Raw genomic sequence first — 20,113 nt, 5'->3', positions numbered from 1 at the left:
CGTCTATTAGTGAGCATGCCGCTTGGGAGCACTCGCTGGCGTACCATTGCTTCCATCACAAGTTTACAATTTGGGTGTCTTTGCTAAGGGGGCAGATACTATGAACTTTATATAAACTAACCTTAGAGTAAAAAACAACGGTAACAACTGCTGGTTGCGGACATCTGTACAATTATTTCACATGTGATTATTTCCCGATTAGGCTGTGGATCATACTGCAACAGACCGCCCTGCCGGTAGAGGGGCTGGGCCAAGCGTTAAGTCCAGTTAATACTGCCTTTCCGCCTCCCAGCGCTATAGCGGATCTCGCCCATTCTCACACTCAGTCCTTCTGCACAGTGCATCTCTTCTTCAACAGATACTTATTCGTACGAGTCCAAACCTTCTTCCACTGGGTCCCCTCCCATGCTCTGCAGACGCAACATCAGCCCCTCCCAGCAGGCAGATAGCGGGAACTGACGCAGCCCCAACACTTCCTCCCGTTTCAGTGCTGTACCCTCCACCCACACCTCGAGAGAGCGCTTCCAGGCCCGCACTGGTGGGGGATCTGGTGACTTCCACCTACGGGTCACTAATCGCTTTGCCACAATAAGCCCCAAGTCCGGGAAGCGCAACTCTGCTCTGTGCCGCTTGCTTCTGGGGAATAGCCCTAGTATACATACCTCCCATGTGAAGGATATCCGTTGTGCTACGCAGTCAGATAAATTGTCAATTACCACCCTCCAGTAGGAGCACAAGCTAGAACAGGACCACACCATGTGTAACAAGTCTGTGCCAATCTCGTGGCATTGGGGACAGGCCTCGTCCCCGCGGGCAAAATATCTGTTCACGCGGGCTGGCGTAAGGTAGGCTCTGTGTACTAAATATTACTGAATTAAGCGAAATCGAGAATTACGGGGCACATTAAGGTGGCCCGAGAGAGCAAACCTCCACCGTGCCTCTGCGATCGGACCACCCGCGTCCACTTCCCATGCTGTGCGTAGCGTTTCGCTCTCCAGGGCGGTATGAGTTCTCAGGGCATCTGCAAGCCAGCTAATCAGGCGACAACCCCGACCCATCACCTGCAGGTACTGAATCAGCAAGTGAGTGGGAGAAGCCACGAGACATCTCCCCACCCGGACCTCAGGGCCCGTAATAAGTAGCAGTATAATAGAAACTGACCAGGTGGCAACCCCAGCTCCTGGAGCCTAGCAATCGGGAGCAGCTGTCCCTCTTCATAGAGATCACCCAATGTACACAACTCCATTTCGTGCCATGCGTGTAATTCGGAGTCCGATGTGACCCTGGGGCCCCTTGGCGTACCCGACAGTGCCAGGGCCGGCGCAAAGGGGATCACCGATTCCGTGAGGCGGAGGGATCTACAGAAACATTTATGGGCTACCCTGAGAAACAGTTGCCGTGGGGTCTGTGCACGAGTAAGCGGGCGAAATAAGTGCTCTATCTGCTGGAGCGACCAGGGACCCCTCTCCGACGCTGTGTCTGCGAGCTGGGCGTCTGCCAACCACCTGGATATCCACTGAAGCTGGGCCTCCAGGTAGTAGTGTTCCAAATTAGGGACTGCCAGTCCACCCTTGTCGGTTGGTAGGTACAACTTTTTTAGGGCAACTCTGCAAAGGCCGCCATTCCCGATGAAGTCTCTCAGCCCCGTCTCCAGGGCCCTGAAGAAACCAGGGGGAACATAGTGCGGGAGGTTAGAGAAAAAATACAAAAGTCGTGGTAGGACCACCATCTTTAGGAGTGCTATCCTGCCCGCCACCGACAGCGGTAATGACCTCCAAAACGTCATTTGAGACCTGAGCGAGGACACCGCTCTTGCAAGGTTGCCCTCGAATATATCTTCCCCGCGATGGTAGACTCTGATGCCCAGGTATCTGAACGTGCATGACTGCCACGGAACAGGGCTCCCGGCCAGATTAAGTTCCGGATCTGATAGCCCCGGGTCAAAGGGAAAGAGGCACGACTTAGACCAATTGACCTTGAGGCCGAATATCAACGCAAAGTGTTGTAGAAGTGACCCAGCCTCCGGCGGGATCTGCGTGACATCTCTGAAGTACAGAAGGAGGTCGTCAGCATAAACAACACTATATGTAGGCCATCCCTTAGAGGGATTCCCCAGTCACTCCCCTCTCTGCACAAGGCAGCCGCCAGAGGTTCCATAGCGAGTGAGAACAACAACGGCGAGAGAGGGCAGCCCTGATCGGCTCCGATATCTCGGATCCCAGCCTCACCCGGACCTGCGGTCTGGTGTATAGTAGTTCAACTAGACGAATAAAGGATGGTCCCATACCAAACTGCTGTAGCACTCTAAACAAGTAGGGCCATTCTAGAGAGTCAAAGGCCTTCTCCAGATCCAGGACAAGGCAGCCCGCTCGCGGCCAATCACGCCTCGCATACTGCATGACCCGGAATAACCTTCTGATATTGTGGGAGGTGTCTCTAGCCGGTACAAACCTGTTTTGGTCAGGATGTATCAGGCCCGGCACACTCGGCGCAAGGCGCGTCGCCAGCACCTTAGCTAGTATTTTATAATCGGTGTTCAGCATTGCCAGAGGTCTGTACGAACCCATTTCCACTGGATCCCTCCCAGGCTTGGGAAGGGAGACCAGCAACGCCTCCCTCTGAGTAGCCGATAGATAACCCTCCTGCTCAGCCTGGGTGCCAATCATATCGCGAAGGCCTTGTAAAAGTCAACTGGCAACCTGTATGGGCCCGGCGTTTTGCCAGATGCAAGCTCACGGATACTAGACCTGATCTCTTCGAGGTCGAGGGGTGTCTCAAGTGCCTCAATCTGGTCGTTCTCTAAGCACAGCAGCTCCACCCCAGCGAGAAACCCAGCACCGGAATCCTCCCCGGGGGGCGCCCCTGAAGCGTAAAGTGCCTTGTAGTGCCTCATGAATTTGGCTTGTATCTCCCCAGGTGTGTGTATCAGTCCCCCCGTCTGTGAGCAGATTTCCACTATCGGTCTCCTCTCACAATCCCGGTGGATCAGCCAAGCCAAGAGCTTACTCGCTTTGTCAGCTGAAGCATGGGTTCTCGCAGAGTGCGCAATATAATTCAGACATCGCAGATGCTCTAGAAGCGACAGGTGTTCAGCGCGTATCGCTGGTAACATTGAATCTTCAGCCTGATTGTTAGTTACCTCCCCCTCCGGTCGTAACAGAACCCGCTCCACTCGGGTCGGATTGCGTTCAACAGAACGACGCAAATTACACTGAGCTCCTAGACAGTGCCCCTGGATGAAAACTTTGAATGCATCCCACTCTACCAAACCCGACGAAGCTGTGCCGTCGTTGTGCTAAAAGATTCTGGGATTACAGCACTCAGTGACGCTCTGAAAGCAGCGTCTTCCAGCAGTTCTGGCCTCAGCCTCGAGGTGGGAACAGCCGGACGGGAGGACCCCCAACACAGGCGCGCAAGCATCGGGTTGTGATCCGAGTGTGTGCGCCCCAAATAGTCCAAGTTCACTATCACCGAGGTCAAGCTCGCAGTGCAAAGCATTCTGTCTAGGCGCACGTGGAGGGAGTGTGGGGCAGAGTAGAAGGAGGAGACCCTGTCCACCGCGTGTCGCTGCCGCCATATGTCTACCAATTGCCACTGTTGAGTCCAGCTTTCCAGACTGCGCGAGGCAGCCACCACCGGTGACGTGGGCAACGGGGGGAAGGAGTTGTCCAACTCCATATCAAGCACGCTGTTGAAGTCCCCTCCCAGCAGCCATAGAAGGCCGCTCCAACCCGCCAGGTGCTGAGACAGGCCATGCAGAAAGGAAGTCTGGTCTGTGTTTGTGGCATATATAGAGCCTAATACAACTGTATGACCCGCCAGCCTCCCCGAACCAACACATATCTACCCTGTGGGTCCACGACGTGCTCCTCCGCCGCATAGGGAGTGCCAGCTCTAATCCAGATCAATGCACCGCTGGCGTACGCAGAGTGACCTGTCGCATACAATTGTCCTCTCCAGCGTTGGCGCAACCAGGGGATCTCCAGTCCCACCAGGTGTGTCTCCTGTAAAAACACCAAATGGACTGAGTGTCTTCTAAGATAGGAGTAGATAGTGTATCGCCGCTTGGGGGTGTGAATGCCTCTCACATTCCAGGTAATTGCTGTATATGTAGACATACCATAGGTAATAGATTCCCTCTTAGTTCTCCCCGCCCTGCCCCTCAGCGCAACACCATATCTACATTCTTCCACTCCCAGCCAACAATCGGGGGTTCAACAGGCGTCCTCCAGCAAGAACAGAACATAACTAATGCTATCAGAGCAGATAGACAACAGGTCACCGCCCAAACCCAACAACGAAAACAGTAGCATGTAACCACACAACCACACATTGTGTCTCCACTAGTAGGAGTGTGGGGTAGGCCAAACCCGCAAAAAAGCAGTTCAAACACAGGCCATTTTAACCGGCTATAGCAGATAACTGAGAAAATAGAGGGGAACACAAGGGCAATCTCACACTCTCCAGCCGCAGGGAAGCGTAGCGCGCGAGGGAGGGCGCCATGCCATCCGGCATACACACAACCACATAGAGTCCGACGCACGCATTCATCAATCGGATCCGCTGCCCGCTCATTTCCTGGACCATACTAATGCAGGTTCAGTTAGTTGGGCAGTTCCAACAGTGCACAGTCTCTCGACATTGTTCGAGGATCCTTTAAAAGAGCTCATCCACGGTGGCCGGCGTCACAGGGGGGCCTCCAGTGAGGCCTAATTCCGATAGGGGTTTGGTGTGAGAGGACGGTCACTAGCCGGCTGCAAGAGTTCTGTGTCTGACCCCGACACCAGGGCGGACGTACTTATCGCCGCAGCAGTGTGGATCGCTTCCCTTCTCTCTTGGATTAGTTGTTCTAGGTCTGGCGCGCATGTCGTAGGGCCAGTGTGAGCTTCACTTCTTCTTCGGTCCTGTCTGGTTCGACTGCGTTTGTCTCGAGGTACCGGCCCAGCACGTTCAGCTGCGCCACTATAGGCTAGTCCTGATGACTCAAGCCACTCCCATGCCGCGTCAGGTGTGACAAAGAAATGCGATTTGTTTTCCGCCATAACACGCAACCAGGCGGGAAATAGCAAAGAGCAATTTAGGCCAAGGGATCGTAGCTTACGCTTCAGAGGCAAGTAGGAGGCTCGGTCCCTCTGCACCGCTAGGGTATAGTCGGGAATAGTAAGATCTGTGCGCCGTCCACTCGGGGAGGTTGGGCGGCCCTCACCGTTCGTAGTATAACGTCTCTATCTGCATAGTGGAGGAGGCGAATGATAAATGGGCGTGGAGCGCTCCCCAGCGGCCTTGACCGTGCCGGAATTCGATGGGCACGCTCCACAGAGAAGAAGGGGGTGAGCTCGCCCTCTGGTACCAGCCCCCGCAGCCAGCTCTCTGAATAGGCAACTGGATCCCGGCCCTCGGCGCCCTCTGGCAAACTCACCACTCGAATGTTGTTCCTCCTAGAGCGGCCGTCTGCGTCTTCCACTCAGCGCTCCAACTCCGTCACCTTGGCTTGCACGTCGTCCATTTCTGTTTTCAGCCGGAAGGCCGTGGGTGTTAGCTCATCTACTTTAGCCTCGATCTCGCTGGTTTTGTCTGCCAACTTGCGATGGTCCGCATGTAGCAGGACAAGGTCACTCATCACGTTGTCTATCTTGGCTTCCAACAATGTGCGGGCACGCTCCAGTGAGTCTCCAATGCGTTCTACTGCGGCAAGTACAGCATCTAGTTTTTGGCTGTCCTGCATTATCGGGTCTTGCGATTTCCCAGCCCCGTCACCAGAGCGCAAGCGCCCTGTTCCGGCCATGTTCCAGGTCGCAGGGGACCTCTGTCCAGCCCCAAGTCGTCACTCACCACCCTACCAGCCACCGCGTGTGCTCCGTGCTTTTGTTCAGACTCAGTTGGGGCAAAGGGGGGCAAGCGGGCGACTCACGCCAAAGATGTGCAGCCTGACGCCAGACAACACCACCAGCGGCTGCCTCCAACTCCACGCTGCAGATCCCCACCTGCAGTCAGTCCAGTAGAGAATCGCACCAAGCGCTGCCCCCTACGCAGTGTTCTCCACGTTGTTGACCATTAGTTGGCCATGCAAACTTCCACGTATCCTTCGCTCGCTCGGATACCCAAGATGACGGTGGAGGCCGGGCCCGCTTGTCTGAAGGCACCAGGTCGCCCCCACGCGACAGCACGAGCAGCCTGGCCAAGTGTCTCCCCACCTCCAATCTTCTGCCACTCAATCTGGTCTCAAGGGTGCTTTTTAGTAGTTGCAGGACTCCAACAGGTTAGTTTGATTCAACGCCGGTGCAGGCGCAGATCCACTGCTCCCCGCAGGCCCGGAGCACCTCCTCCCGGTGACTCTCTCACCACTCCCCAGCACAGGGTCCAGGCCCTCGAGGGGGCGCCCGCCCTCCTCAATCACCGCAGTCAGGATCAGGGCAAAAGCTGCCAGGGCCCCGTCGGCCTCCAAGAGGGCACCGCGGGCTCCACCTGGGCCCGTCACCAGCTTCCAAAAAGGCCCACACGGGCCACACGCCCGTTTCGTCTTCCTCGTCGCCAGAGGAGGCGTCACCTCACCTCCTCAGGCTGTATCCGCCACCAAGCGGGCGCACTTCAGGAACGTCCCAGCCCAGGCGCACGGCCCCAGCCGCTCAAGCTGCTCCTTCCCACGCGACCACGCCGCCTTGCGGCTCAGCTCACGGGTCCGACTCACGCGGCTGGGGCACAGCTCCGCCGCGGAACACCACAGAGGGCCCGTTCACGGCTCCGATGAGCCTCGGAATCGTCCAGGCTCCAACCCGGCTGCTTGTGGAGCGATATGCTTCCCTGGTCCCCTCTGATGGTGTCTGATGAGCCGGGTGCGGCGCGGAGCTCTAGCAGCTCGCGTCCGCCATGCTCGGTGGCTTGGCCACGCCCCGGGATGTACTGGGATATGATAAGGGGTTTCCTGGTAGTTTAGGGAAAGTCCTTCAATTGCTGCTAGTCAAACAACAAAGTCATAGTTTGGAAACACTGGTATAGACAACTGGACTCCTTGTAAATGTAGACTAAAAATGACAACATGTAAGATTAAAAGGACCTGGGTGCAACAGCTACTGGGTGCAAAAACTACTGGGCGCATCAACTAAATTATTTCCTTAGTTTAACTGCAACGTCGACCAACCAAAACATCACAGTTTAATGCATACTGAGCTGCAACAGACAGTGGACCGAATTCAGAATAAAAACTAGAAATCTAGACATTAGGAACAAATAGGAGACAAAATCAGAGGTAGATACTCGAATAGCACTGGTTTAGAGAGTTGACAAAGAACCAGGGAGAACATCAATTCAAATTAGAACAGGGCCACAGAAATCTTGAACCAGAAATGAGAGATAATGATCATGTGGTATCCAACAGTCACTGCAACAGATAATGCCCTGTTGGTACAGAGAGGCATGAAAAAGAATTCGGAACAAGGACTCAAGGATGTGGCCAACAATTACAGGGACAACTATGCCCTTCTGGCACATGAAAACTGGAACAAGGACTCATAACAAAGAGCTTGGATATGTGCTCAGAAGCATTGGGACTACTAATATTGTGCTGGTACGTGGACACTGGCACCAGAATTTAGAACATGGTTACAGGTAAAATTACAGACCCAGGGAAGAGAGGAACTACTGCCAACTCAGTAAACACAGGGTCAGAAAAGAAAAACACAGAAACGCTGGCTGTTAGTGTGGAAATGTAAGGCAAAAGAATGTGAGACTCTGAGATAAGGAAGAAACAACATGAAAAAGAATGCTGAACACGACAGTCACAAGAACGTAGGCAGAGCGCTGTAACAGCAGTATCAGGCATCTGGATTTTTCTCAGGTACTCAAAGAAACAATTACTCATGCAAGTAGGTGATAGCACATGTTTTTAAGAAAGAAGCCAGTCTTTATTGCCTCCTTCGAGCTCGCACACACTCAGGGTGGGACTGATTAGAACACAGTACGGGCGTGAGCTCGCTCTGCATAGTTCCTCTCCCTGCTCTCTATCTGAAGGAGTGCATGGAAGTTCCAGGAAGCAACACATGCACACAAATACACCCGGAATGGAGCCTCAAATGGATCCTATTTCAGAACTTGTCAGGAAGCATGCAGGGGAGCACAGTGACATGGCTGCTGTGAATACACAGTGTTTTAAGTATAATTGGATTCAGTGAAGAGCTGTCCCGCTCTCAAGTAAGGCATACAAATACCGTGGTGCAACAGTAGTTGTGAAGCAAACCCTCTTATGGAATATGGTATGGTGTGGGTTCCAAGAGAAGTAAGTTTGTGACAACACACAATCACACACACACAAACTTTCTCTCACATAAACACACTTTTACATGCACGCATGGTTACAACATACATTTAAAAGCATTTTTTACTGACCTCTCTTGCCATGGAGGGTCATATTACAGCCAACTGTACTCCATTTTTTATTACACTTTTAGCAAATAATATATTGCAAGGAGGCAGGAGACCCAACTTATGTTCATAGGGAGGAGCTGCCTGTGTCTTCCTGGCACTGATTTTGCTGCCTCTGAAGCCAGGGGTTGCAGATGCAGCACCACTGGTCGCAAGGAGCAAGCCAAGGGTTGCAGCTGCAACCTCTGGCGACCCCTGAATGACATCCATGATGGCACAGGTTCTGAAGTAATGCACCAGTGTACCTATGTATCTTCACAAAATCAACCAACGCCAAAGATACTGCAATTTGGTAAGGTCAGGAAGTCACAATCAGTGATATCATGAAAAGATTCTGTAACTCACCACTGTTCATGCATCTGAATTTCAAAGAACCCTTTACAGGACACATTGAGTAGCAGAGTGGAAGGACTGTCTTACTCTCTCTTCAAGATGAAAAGAAGGTGATGGACAATATCCCACCAAATGTGCTAGCTTTTACACTTTAAAGCCACTACAGAGGGCTAGAGCCTGGCAAAAGAGGGGGCTCAGATGTCTGTGCAGGAAAAGAAGATTTTCCAAAATAAATGACACACTAAGATATTAAAGGCTGGCATGAAGTTATGATGATGTTATGGATCAGTGCATTATTTATATAATTCTGTCACTAATCTGTGTTGCAATCTCTCAACATTAGGATTGCTAATATGCTATGTAAATAGAAGGGCACCTTTAAGCAATATTTTAGCTGCCCTTTTAAGTAAATTGTTTATTTAATAAATAATTCATACTAATGTAAACTACATATATATTCTGCATCTGATCCTGGGAACTTAGTTTCACTCAAGATAATCTTGAATGCTAGAGATGCTTTTCCTTGTGGTTTTAGCCTTGCGGGCTATCAAGAAGGCCACAAAAGATGGGAGCTCCTGGTCCTGCTTGCTCCAAACATTCAGGCTCTCATCAGGAGTCTGGTGGTCCTACGACCACCAGACTCACGGTGGTAGTCGGACTGCAGCAACTGTGGCAGTCGGACTGCCACCACTGTGGCAGTTCGGCCTCCACATTACGACCATGGCGAACGTGCCACGTTCGGACTGCCGGCACAGCCACTTTTTTGCCGTCCAAAGGCCTGGCGGTGTCAGCGGTCCAATCCTCCAGGTCAGCACTGCAAGCAGCACTGCCCTTGGGATTACGACTCACCTCTCCGCCGGCTTTTACATGGCAGTTGCATTGCCCTGTAAAATCTGTTGGAGACGGTGTGCCGGGGGCCCTGTGGGGGCCCCTGCACTGCCCTTGCACTTGGCCTGAGCTGTACATGGACCCCCATGGACAGCCCATCGCGCTTTTCACTGTCTACTTGGCAGTCAGTGAAAAGCGCAACAGGTGCTGTTGCACCCAGATCACCACAACATTGCTGCCGGCTGTATTACATCCCGGCGTCAATGTTGTGGGCTATTTCCCGCTGGGCCATCGGGAAACTAATAACAGGAGCTGTGGGAGGGCTGCTGCATAGGCGGTAACCTGACCGCAGGAGTTTGGCGGACAAGCTTTTCAGCCCGCCAAATTCATAATGAGGGCCTCAGTCTTACTGACTGGGGAGTTGGGAGCTAGCAATTCATGGCATCTGGGGGTCAGCAGTTCAGCAGCTGACCCAGCAAAGAGAGAAAATGAAGATCATTGGTGGAGAGGAGCCATCTGGGGAGAAAAGAAAACTAGGATGCCTTGTGCCTGTGCATGGTATACACAAGAAACATGGACAGCAGAGTGGTGCAACACTCAAAAGTAAGGATGAGGGTGCATTGGTATGAAGACATTCTGGAAAGGGGGGGGCTCCAGGACCCTAGCTTGACAGACAGTTAATCCAGTACAGGAGACACGGCCGTGACGCAAGAGGATTGATTAGGAAAGTGGAGCCATAAAACACTTCATAAAAGTGAAAAGGGCAATAAAGACACCTCAAGTGGAGGGGGCAGGACAATGTGTAAACACTCCGCCCCAAGAAACAGCATGCGCTGTACTCGACTGGAGGAGGAAGGAGAACACCGTCTGACTGATGTGCTTTTCACCTTACTAAGTCAAACCAACAAAACTAGTTTTTGAGGTCTGTGTGTATTTTTGGCCTACACTACCAGTAATTTTATGTTTGGGGTGTCCTACAACCTATTATCACATTGATCTGTACCTATATGTCCACCATCACTTTCTGACAGTTCAGCTTGTACTAGTTCTCCAAGTATCATGATGTTACATGGTGGGTTAGTGACTTAGGTAGACAGTTAGCATTGCATGCCTAGCTAACTCTGTCAATAGTTACACACTCCCTTGTGCCCACCTTACCCGGGACACTGACCATTCTAACTTATTTATTTCCAAAGCACATTTATAGACCCACAACATTTAGTATGTCCATCATATATCATACACATCAAGATATTTCCTATGTCGTACATGTCACTTGGTGCTGGCCAATGGCATGTGCCTGAGCTATATCAACATTAGACAGATAAGCCATGTGTCGGGTCTCCGTGTTTCTCGGAAATTTGTTGTCAGTGGGTGAAATAAAAAACTGGCAACGTCCATCTCATCACACTTTTTGAAATCCAATAATCGTTCTTTAACAGTTGGGCACAACGGTTTAGATCAATGTATTGTTGTTTTGTGTCTGGTGACCAACAGTGCAAATCCCTACAAACGTTTTGTGTACGTTTGGAATTTTTGTAGTCAAACATAACATTATCTCTAGCAGCCTTGCCCATTCCATGCGATCCACTGCCTCACCAACTTCATGCCAGGGCCTCTGTATACTTGGGCATGACCAAGCCAAGTGGATGAAGTCTGCATCATCCACTCAGCAGCGCTCCCTCTTCTCCGATGACTCAGGGAACATTACTCTGAATACCTCTGGGGTATAATACGTTTTCTGCAGGAACTTAACCCCATTCTTCCACCTGTGTCCCTGTCAAATTGTCTTTGTCAACTGGTCACACTGTATATAATGTTCACTATTAAGAGTCACTTCAAGGTACTTGTATGAATGGTTAGTGTATGTGAAAAGTTCTGGTTAAAAGTCAAACAAGGTTGTTTCCTACTTTCGCTCATTCCACTACTTGACACTCCTGTGAGTGCTGTCAGGGGTGTCAGTTTGCTCCATTGAACTTGTAGTGATGTGTTAACACATGCCCAGTGGGAACTGGCCAGCGGCCACCAACTCTTTCACATAGGCTATCTAACGTGTCCAGGTTGACCATGAAGAGGTAGTACACCACAACAGGGGAGGCTAGAAAGTAACATTTGTGCATGCAAACGCAAGTAACACTTAGGGAATGGGGAAGACGGAGATCAAGAGACAGCGGCTACTACAGAGCAGGCAAGGCTGCATTGTACACCACGGCTTATTGGAGTACATAATATTTACATTTGGCTTTGTAAATGGTATTTGTGGCATTCACAAACCTAATGGAAGTTGTAAAAGCTCCGATGTGAAAAGTGGACATGCATGCTTTGTGATTGATTGACCAGCCAGCGTCAATCTTCAGGACTTAAATTCAGCTTCTGCATACTAGACGTTACATGGCATCCAGTGCGTCAGTGGTGCTTTGTTGTACATCTTCCTGTGCTGCTCTGGTGTGCTTCATGCTGCGCTCCTATGCTATATGTCAATGGAACTGCATCTTCTGCTTTCTGCTGCTGATCCATTTTTCTGCATAATTATGGGTTTACCACACTTGACACATTATCCACCATCAGATGCATAATTTGAAGACATCAACAGAAAACTGTTTTTACCTCAAATGGATGGCAAGTTACTGATAAAACAACATGCATGGTACTGTGCTGTGGGAAACCCTTTACAAAGGTTAATTGGTCATCTTTTGGTTCCTGGTTGCTCTATTCAGGTGTTAAACTGTTAACAATGTATACAAATTTGCCCAGACACTATAAACATGTGTCAAAAGGAAAACATTGAGAAAGTGCTACATTATGCACCTTAATTTGTTTTTTATTGCTGCATAATTTAGTCAACCCTGATGTGCATTTGTATCCTCCGTTGCTGCTTAATTCCAGAGGCTGTCTTTTAACCTGTGTGCAATTGATGACCCTTATGTTTGTTAGTCTTTGTGCTAGTTAACCTGTATGTCTACTGGTACCCAGCGGTATGAAAAAGGGCTGTGGGTATATCCAGGTAGTTAAGTCTATATGCTGTGTGCCTCTCCAGGCATGCAGTGTATCAAATAAAAATAATAATAGTGGAGCACTCAAAATTATTTTTTTGAACTCATTAATATCTTACTTAGTGGAACGTTGGGAGAAATTAAATAGATAAGTGCATGAAGTATAAAGGAGGGAAAGCCAAACATGAAGACATTAAATAAGAAAACATATGGGTGTCCACATTCATTTGAACATTATAATCTTCAAAAATAATAGTTTATTTCTATATATTAGGAAAGCAATACACAACTCATCAAATCCATAATCCATAGAAGCACATAAAAAAACAGCAACAGACTAGTTCACTTACAGAAATAAACCAAGAAACATTTATCTATCATTTCGTTGTCAGTAAAGCTCAAGTATACACTCTTTGTGGCACATTAGCCAATAGTGATAAGATACAATTCATATGATATTGATCCAGACATTAAGTCCTAATTGGTCCTCAACTGATGGAGTTGGTGTTTTGGCCAGTCCTTATAAATCCTCTACCAATAAAGGTGAGTTTCAGCCTGTGTGATGTTGTAGCCGACACGTGTTTCGTCCCATTCCGGAACTTTATCAAGGCTTATATTCTGTTCGAGAAAAAAAATAAAAATCTCAAATTCAATAGAGTCAAACTCTCATTGTTAGTTTATTTATTTATTTTATGATGTCCTGCTTTGAGTCTTTATCATATTTTGGTTCTCCCGTATTTCAAGTTTTCAGATTCCCAGTGCCGGTCTGTACGTCACATATGATAACGCGTATATATCTGATCTGATGCCTCAAAACCAGCATTTCGTGTATCCGAACAAAAGTGCATGCAGTGTACCCTTCTTGTTACTGTTTAGTAGAAGGAAAGCTGTTTCCCTTGTTAGGTCGAGCTTAGACAGTGCACGCACGCTGTCTGCAAGATCTGTTGGAATGAGTAAAGGACTTTGCTCCCGCCTGCCGTCTACCCCAAGTTGAAGGTAGTGTTGCTCTTGTTTTGCTGCCTTCTAACTGGTTTGGAAGCCGATACGTCACTTCCTGTTCTTGGCTGAGGAGCACTGGCCAAGTACAGTTTAATTATGCCTAGATTGTTTTTTTGTTGTTTGTACAGACAATTTTTTTGTTTCCTGCCTCAATGGTGCTTTCAAGTTTCATACAACGGGACTGCGGATCGAGTTACCACTGTATAAAACTTGAAAGTGCCATGAGTGTGACTGAAAAGCACCTTGAGCGCGACTGAAAAACAAAACAAACAATGACTAGTAACTACCAGTTACTTGTCATTGTTTGTTTTGTTTTTTAGTCACTCTCATGGCACTTTCAAGTTTTATACAGCGGTACTGCCTGGTATACAAAACATGTTCACCTTTTCTTTCCACCCGGTCACCCTGTCACCTTTTCTTTCCTACCCATCGCCCCCCCCCCCGTACATGGCAGGAAAAGTCCAGCTAGGAATTTTCGGCACTAATAGCTCTAACTCGAGCAAATACAAGACCCATTGCATTGTAAATGCTTGTTTTTGCTTGTCATTTCAATGTGGATATTTGATTTTCTTCCCTTGAGTGTTGTACTCTGAGGTATGTGAACTACATCACAATAGTCACAGAGTGGACAAATCAAATCTGTGTTTAGTAAACATATATTTTGCTCTCTAGTCATCATATTTTTATTGTAGCCGTCTTTGACATGGTTCAGTTGTTTATGCTAAAATGTGAGTGTTCGGAGTAAAAACAAGGTTACCTATAATGTTTGCCTGTCTTCTTCAAACTTTCTATAGCTGTTCAGTATTCACTTTTGTAAAATTTATTTTTGTTATTCACATTTTAATTTCTACTGGTCCTATTAATATTTTAATTCCACTTAGTCTGTCTAGATACTTTATCATCTGATGTCATCTTTTTGGATACTGGTGCCTTTTAAATATTTCCTCGTAATTGTCCATACTTCCTCCCACTTCAAGGCACCGACAGATATCCTAAGAATACCACCCATACATGCACCTGTAACAATTTAGGTTTTCTGATATTCCACTAATCTTTGCTGACATAGTGTATTCTGTGAAGAATAGGGAGAAAGACATTTTTCCTTGGTCTCCTTCTGCCACAGGTCTTGTGCTGTTTAGTTTTGGTTCACTAAGTGCCTTTAACAAACAACTCATCAGGAAAAAAAGGTTGAATGTCTCTACTGGACTGCATTATAAAATTGATAAATTAGATGAAAGACAGGGGTGTTCTTCATTGGTTTAAACCATGTCTCGTAAAAGCATTTTTTGTCTGGCCGTCTCATGACAGATGGGACTAACTGTAATTTCCTCATAGCTTCCGTGTCCTCTGTTAAACAGAGCTGTTTTTATACATGGGCAGCGGTTCCATCAGACCTTCAGTCCTGTTTCTTGCATCTCTTACTTTCTAGCTTCACCTTCCCCAGTCTTTCCCTTTAAGCTTTGCATGTTGTATGCCACTGGAGAAGATCTGGATGACAGTATGGGATTGTACCCAAAGCTCATAAAATATGGCCGATGTAATCAGAATCCATATGGTGAACTAGCGGCAAAGCTTAATGATTGATGAACAACACATCACCCTGATGGAGCTGTCCTCATCTCTTACGAGTTGGTTAAAACCTTTATCAGGGACCCATACTCATTCCTTAGTTAGGGGCTAATGTCTGAAGTGAATGTATTTCCTCTGTCTGATGTGAGTAGGTCTTTGCTTCAGGTCTGGCTAAATAAAATGTATTTTGCTTTTTCTGAATCTCAGAGCTGAATAGGAGCTGTAAAATCGATGCAGGACACCACCAGGAGTTAATAACACCATTAGAGACATACAACAGTCTCAGTAAAGATTGTAATAGAGCAGTTACCACCCCTGCTCCCCTCCACTAGGCACACTTATTCCCATCAGAGGGATCCCTGCAGGCCCAGTTTTGAGCACACTTGTATTTCCAACAAAACCTTTTTAATGTGTTATGAGGCGATAAATTATATGTATTTTTTAGACTCTCCCATGGAGGCCCCATACAGGCTTACCTCCAGGGCCTTACAGGGATTTATCTTTTGACGTACGTAAGTAAGCCTACAAACCAGTAGCTGTGAGGCTGTTTACATACAAATTTAGTGAAGTAGGCTTGACAATCAGTCCTTAGGCAAAGAACCAACTCCACATGTCATTGAGAGGAAACAAGAAATTGGCAGTCGGGAGTCTAACACTAATGCTGTAGTGCAGTCTGACATGCGTCATCACTGGTGGAATATAGCTTGCGAGGGCTGGGTATGTGCTGTGGAATCCTGAAGGTACTTTCCACAGCGAACTAGGGCCATTGAGGTGGCCCATGTTGCTTACATGGTGTAATATAAGAAGGTCTTTTATCTGGGCTCTGCCATCACCATTGGGTCAGTTCAAGGAGGAAGAGGCACAGAAAACCGCTTGAGAAAGGGTCAATGAGGCTGCTGTGTGCACCGAGGATGATGCGAATGACATAATAAATTGATCAGTGAAAGCAGGCGTAGAGTGCACAAGCTCTGGAACTTCACCCTCCTACGGAGACAGATGCACAGCAGTAGGAATATTTGTAGTATATAGTATCTCTGGGCTTTAGCTTAGCTGCAACCTGGCCACTTCCTCTGTTCCTCTGCTGTAAATATGTGGTGCAACAGAAAATGCAATGGACTCTTGGATCCCACTGGACTGAGAAGGTTTAGAATGGCCTCTTTATGAGTGCACTACACAGAAAGCTGGGCAGAATATTGTTCTTTACAAAAGAGATAGTTTTTAAGAGTGTATATAGTCTTTGGACAATACTCTTTGAAATATTTACCTCACACCTGTCAGACACCACAGGAGTCCTCCAATTACCATCAAAAGTGCCTTCACCTTCAAGAAACTCATCATTAGGAAGATGCAGACACCATGGTACCAGCTCTGTCTGCAGTTTACACTTAAGAATCTACCCACCTATAGATTAGCAACAGTCTGACCACTGGCATCCCAGACTTCCATCTGACTCCACGTAGGAACATCTTCCATGCAGAAGCATGATTCATAAATGGTGTGACTGGACCACTCTTACTCTGTAAAAACTTCACTTCAATACTGTGCCCTCACAGCATGCCACACGATTTGGCTAGTAAGAACAAGTTCTTACAATATGCATATCAGTGAAACTACTAGGCTCGAAAACTCGAAGAGGGAAGACCATATGACATGTTTTCTTCTACTACTCACCCAGGGCCTGAAATTCTTTACTGATGCACATCCAAAACACTCTCTGTCCTCCAATTCCAAAAATAATTGAAGATTTATCTCGTCAGCAGATTTCTGGCAATCCGTGAATTATTCACCAGTAACCCCCCTTAACCTTCAAATAAGTTAACAGCGCTCATTTCAAACCCTCTTTATCACTCTACACTGTTGCTTTAGAGGTTGGTTTGCTCTATTTAAGTACATGTATGTACTTTAGTAACTAATATGATGTTGAAGTGTGGACTAATGGACTGTAGCTAGCCAACTGGAATCATGCCCTCTATGCATGCAGTGGATCCTGAGCTCTTTGGCAAGTTTTTTTTTTTTTTACTGTAGACTGATTGTGATAATTTAACCCCTGAATCAGTGACTCACTTTATTATTTTGGCCTTTTTCTGTAATGCTCAGGAAAAGTGGCGGCTCCCTCTTTAAAAAAAACGAGTACACAGACAGATAGCGAGTGTGCGAGCCTGTGCGAGCAAAGAAGGCCCTTATGATACAGCCCACACTTGCCTTGCTGCTTTAGAGAAGCAAAACCATACTTATTATTTTTTAAATTGTAAGCTTTCAATTAAATGCACAAATATATTTGTATTTACCATCAATTTATGCTGTGAATGGAATTGACAGATGTCTTGTTGTTTTTAGGACGTGTTGGTGTATGGTAAATGCTTGTATTTGCTGAGGTCTAGGTTTATGTAGTAATCTTAATCTGAGTCCCATATCTATGTACCAGAATATTGTGTTGGTTATCTAGCAACGAAGAAAGGTCTTGCTTTGAGATTTGTGTTTTGCTGAGGTTTATGGTTTGCCCCAACCCTAACTGCTCTTTCTGTCACTGCTGCTATTGTTTCCTTAGGAAGCAGCTGTGTCCAGCACTCATTGTGATCCTGGGGAATCCTGTCCATGATAAGACCATCAGTTCGGCACACAACAACGTCTGCTTTGATTCTGACTCTGCCTGCACAGGGGTTTCTGACCAGGGTCGGGGATCGGGATGCTCCTCCACTGCACCAGCACTGAGTGGCCCCGTAGCACGCACCATATACTACATTGCTGCTGAGCTGGTTCGTCTGATGGGGTCGGTGGAGTCTATGAAACCTGTGCTGCAGTCTTTATATCACCGCATTTTGCTGTACCCTCCGCCCCAGCATCGAGTGGAAGCCATTAAAATCATGAAAGAGGTAATTCAGGTGTTGCAGACTAAAAGCTGGTTTTGGGGGCTCTATTAGTGATCTCCTCCACAAGCTAGTCATTTACTATACCTTGGAACCCAAACTAGCCACATTGATGTCATGGATGAAGCAGTGAGTGCCCTCTCATTGGCAGACAATGACACAGTGCAACTGTGTATATAGCGCTTTAGATCAACCCTGAAACCTCAAGCTATGAAACAACAGATCATGGGTCAGATAATCATGGGTGGTAATAATACTCACTGGAAAAAGCAATATTTAAGGTATGTAACATTTTATGGCTATCCTGTAAAATATCCATCTAGATTCATATTGTCACTACCCTACTAAGTTCATTATGTTTTTATAATTAATAATGTGCAGAGATTCAGTGAGTAAGACGCTGAATTTCTTCTGTCTGTTAAAGTTGTGGGGCATAGCTTAATTATTAGGCAACTGGAATAGTTTGTTAGGCTGTTCTGTAGTGGCCGAGTAGCACCACTAATATAGCCATTTCATGACCATTCAGTGAAGTAGTTTTGTCCACTCCTAGTGTGATACACTAATCTGAACCATATCATTTTCTCCCTGTGATGCTAAAAAAAGGTAGAACGTAACCGTGGGAAACATTTGTAAAGCACAGTCTAAAATATATTTGAGAGTTAAATGCCAGGGTTTGGCAATCCTACCCAGTCAAATTTCGAAAGTCTTCGAAAGTGTAGATTTGGCATCATATGTTCTCTATTTCTGAACTCATCACTTCATTCAATGGCTATATTTCCAAAATTGTCACTGCCTGAAATTGGTGCTACAAAAGTCTCGCATTTAGTGGTAAATTTGGTACGTTTGTTTGAAGCTCTACTTCACGAAATCCTGAACCAGGTTTTACCAAAACAATTGAGAGCTTATATTGTAGCAACCCCAGTTGATTATGAACCTGTTGGGTTTAGTGATGAATGCCTAATGTTATACTTATGACAAAATGGAAATTAATAGGAAGATAATCAATTTCTGTCTCTTTTGAGCAGCTTGAACTGTCTTTGTAAAATTTGATAGAAGAGCATTGCTACATTTCCTGAAAATTGGTTCATTCTTTCTATTAAGGAGGATAATTTAGCACAGAGCAGTGGTTGTCACCTCAAATGCAACTGAATAAACTTCATAATATGCAAGAGCACATCACAGATACATCTAACACAACACAGCTGTTGCATTTAGTAGGATGCCACCATGCTCACAATATCACTAACTGCTAAGAAACAACACTCAACATCCAAAAAACACTTTAGACAGAAAGTCATGCATACATTCAACAAATCAAAGATATGACCCTTAGTTGGGTGTACAACATAATACAGTGTCTTTATGTGCCACACAGAAATCTACAAAACAACACATGAGCCTGAGCTCCTACGCCCATAAGACGCAGTTTAGATAGGCTGATGCATCTTGCTCTTCCAAAACAGTATCCACTACCCCGTGTCCTCACTCACTAACTATATGCCAGACATTGTACATGTAAAGTATAAAAGAGGACAGCCAATTGATTTGATATGTTAAGTATTTGTAAAAGGTTTTGTGCTGCAGTATAAATGCTCGAGGGCACCTAAAGAACCTGACAATGTGGAAAGAGAGAAGGAAAATAATAACTTGATCAAATGGTATATAAAAGATCTGAAAAAATACTGTGTCCTTGGTGTCAGGCTGAAATAACTACCAAAGAGAAGGGCCCATTCACTCTACAAAGCATTTCATTGGTGCAAGCTGTCTGCCGCAGAGTAAGTTCAGACTTTAACTTCACCCAGACACATCCTATTCTCATGTTTATGACAAAGAGGTTTACAATCAAGCCTACGTGGTGGTATGCCATAAACTGATTGGTCAGACTTCTGATCCCAGAGAATGCATCACAGAATCCAAACATTTTGTCCTTCACCATACCACCAGGGTAATGTGTCCCCTACGCAGCCCCTGACCTTTATAACCAGTAGGTCAGAAGGGGTCCACAAATCTGACTTGGCTCTTCTCTTCCATGGATGAGACATGGAAGAAAAAAAGAACAACAGGGGAGCAGCAATATGCTTCTGGCCATTAAACCATAAAAGGATA

General features: G+C 46.9%; 1 protein-coding gene across 3 annotated transcripts in view; it reads left to right on the top strand.

The window, feature by feature from the left end:
• Positions 1 to 20,113, top strand: part of ARFGEF3 (ARFGEF family member 3) — a 402,727-nt gene that overhangs the window by 187,459 nt on the left and 195,155 nt on the right. For all 3 annotated transcript variants that reach the window (XM_069234334.1, XM_069234333.1, XM_069234332.1), the window contains exon 10: positions 17,689 to 18,013. In XM_069234334.1, coding sequence (XP_069090435.1) covers positions 17,689 to 18,013 — 325 coding nt within the window. The remainder of the gene's footprint in view (positions 1 to 17,688; positions 18,014 to 20,113) is intronic.

The sequence above is a fragment of the Pleurodeles waltl genome, chromosome 5, assembly GCF_031143425.1.
Source record: "Pleurodeles waltl isolate 20211129_DDA chromosome 5, aPleWal1.hap1.20221129, whole genome shotgun sequence".
Taxonomy (NCBI): domain Eukaryota; kingdom Metazoa; phylum Chordata; class Amphibia; order Caudata; family Salamandridae; genus Pleurodeles; species Pleurodeles waltl.
The sequence above is the reverse complement of the archived record's forward strand: the minus strand, read 5'-3'. Positions and strand labels throughout refer to the sequence as shown.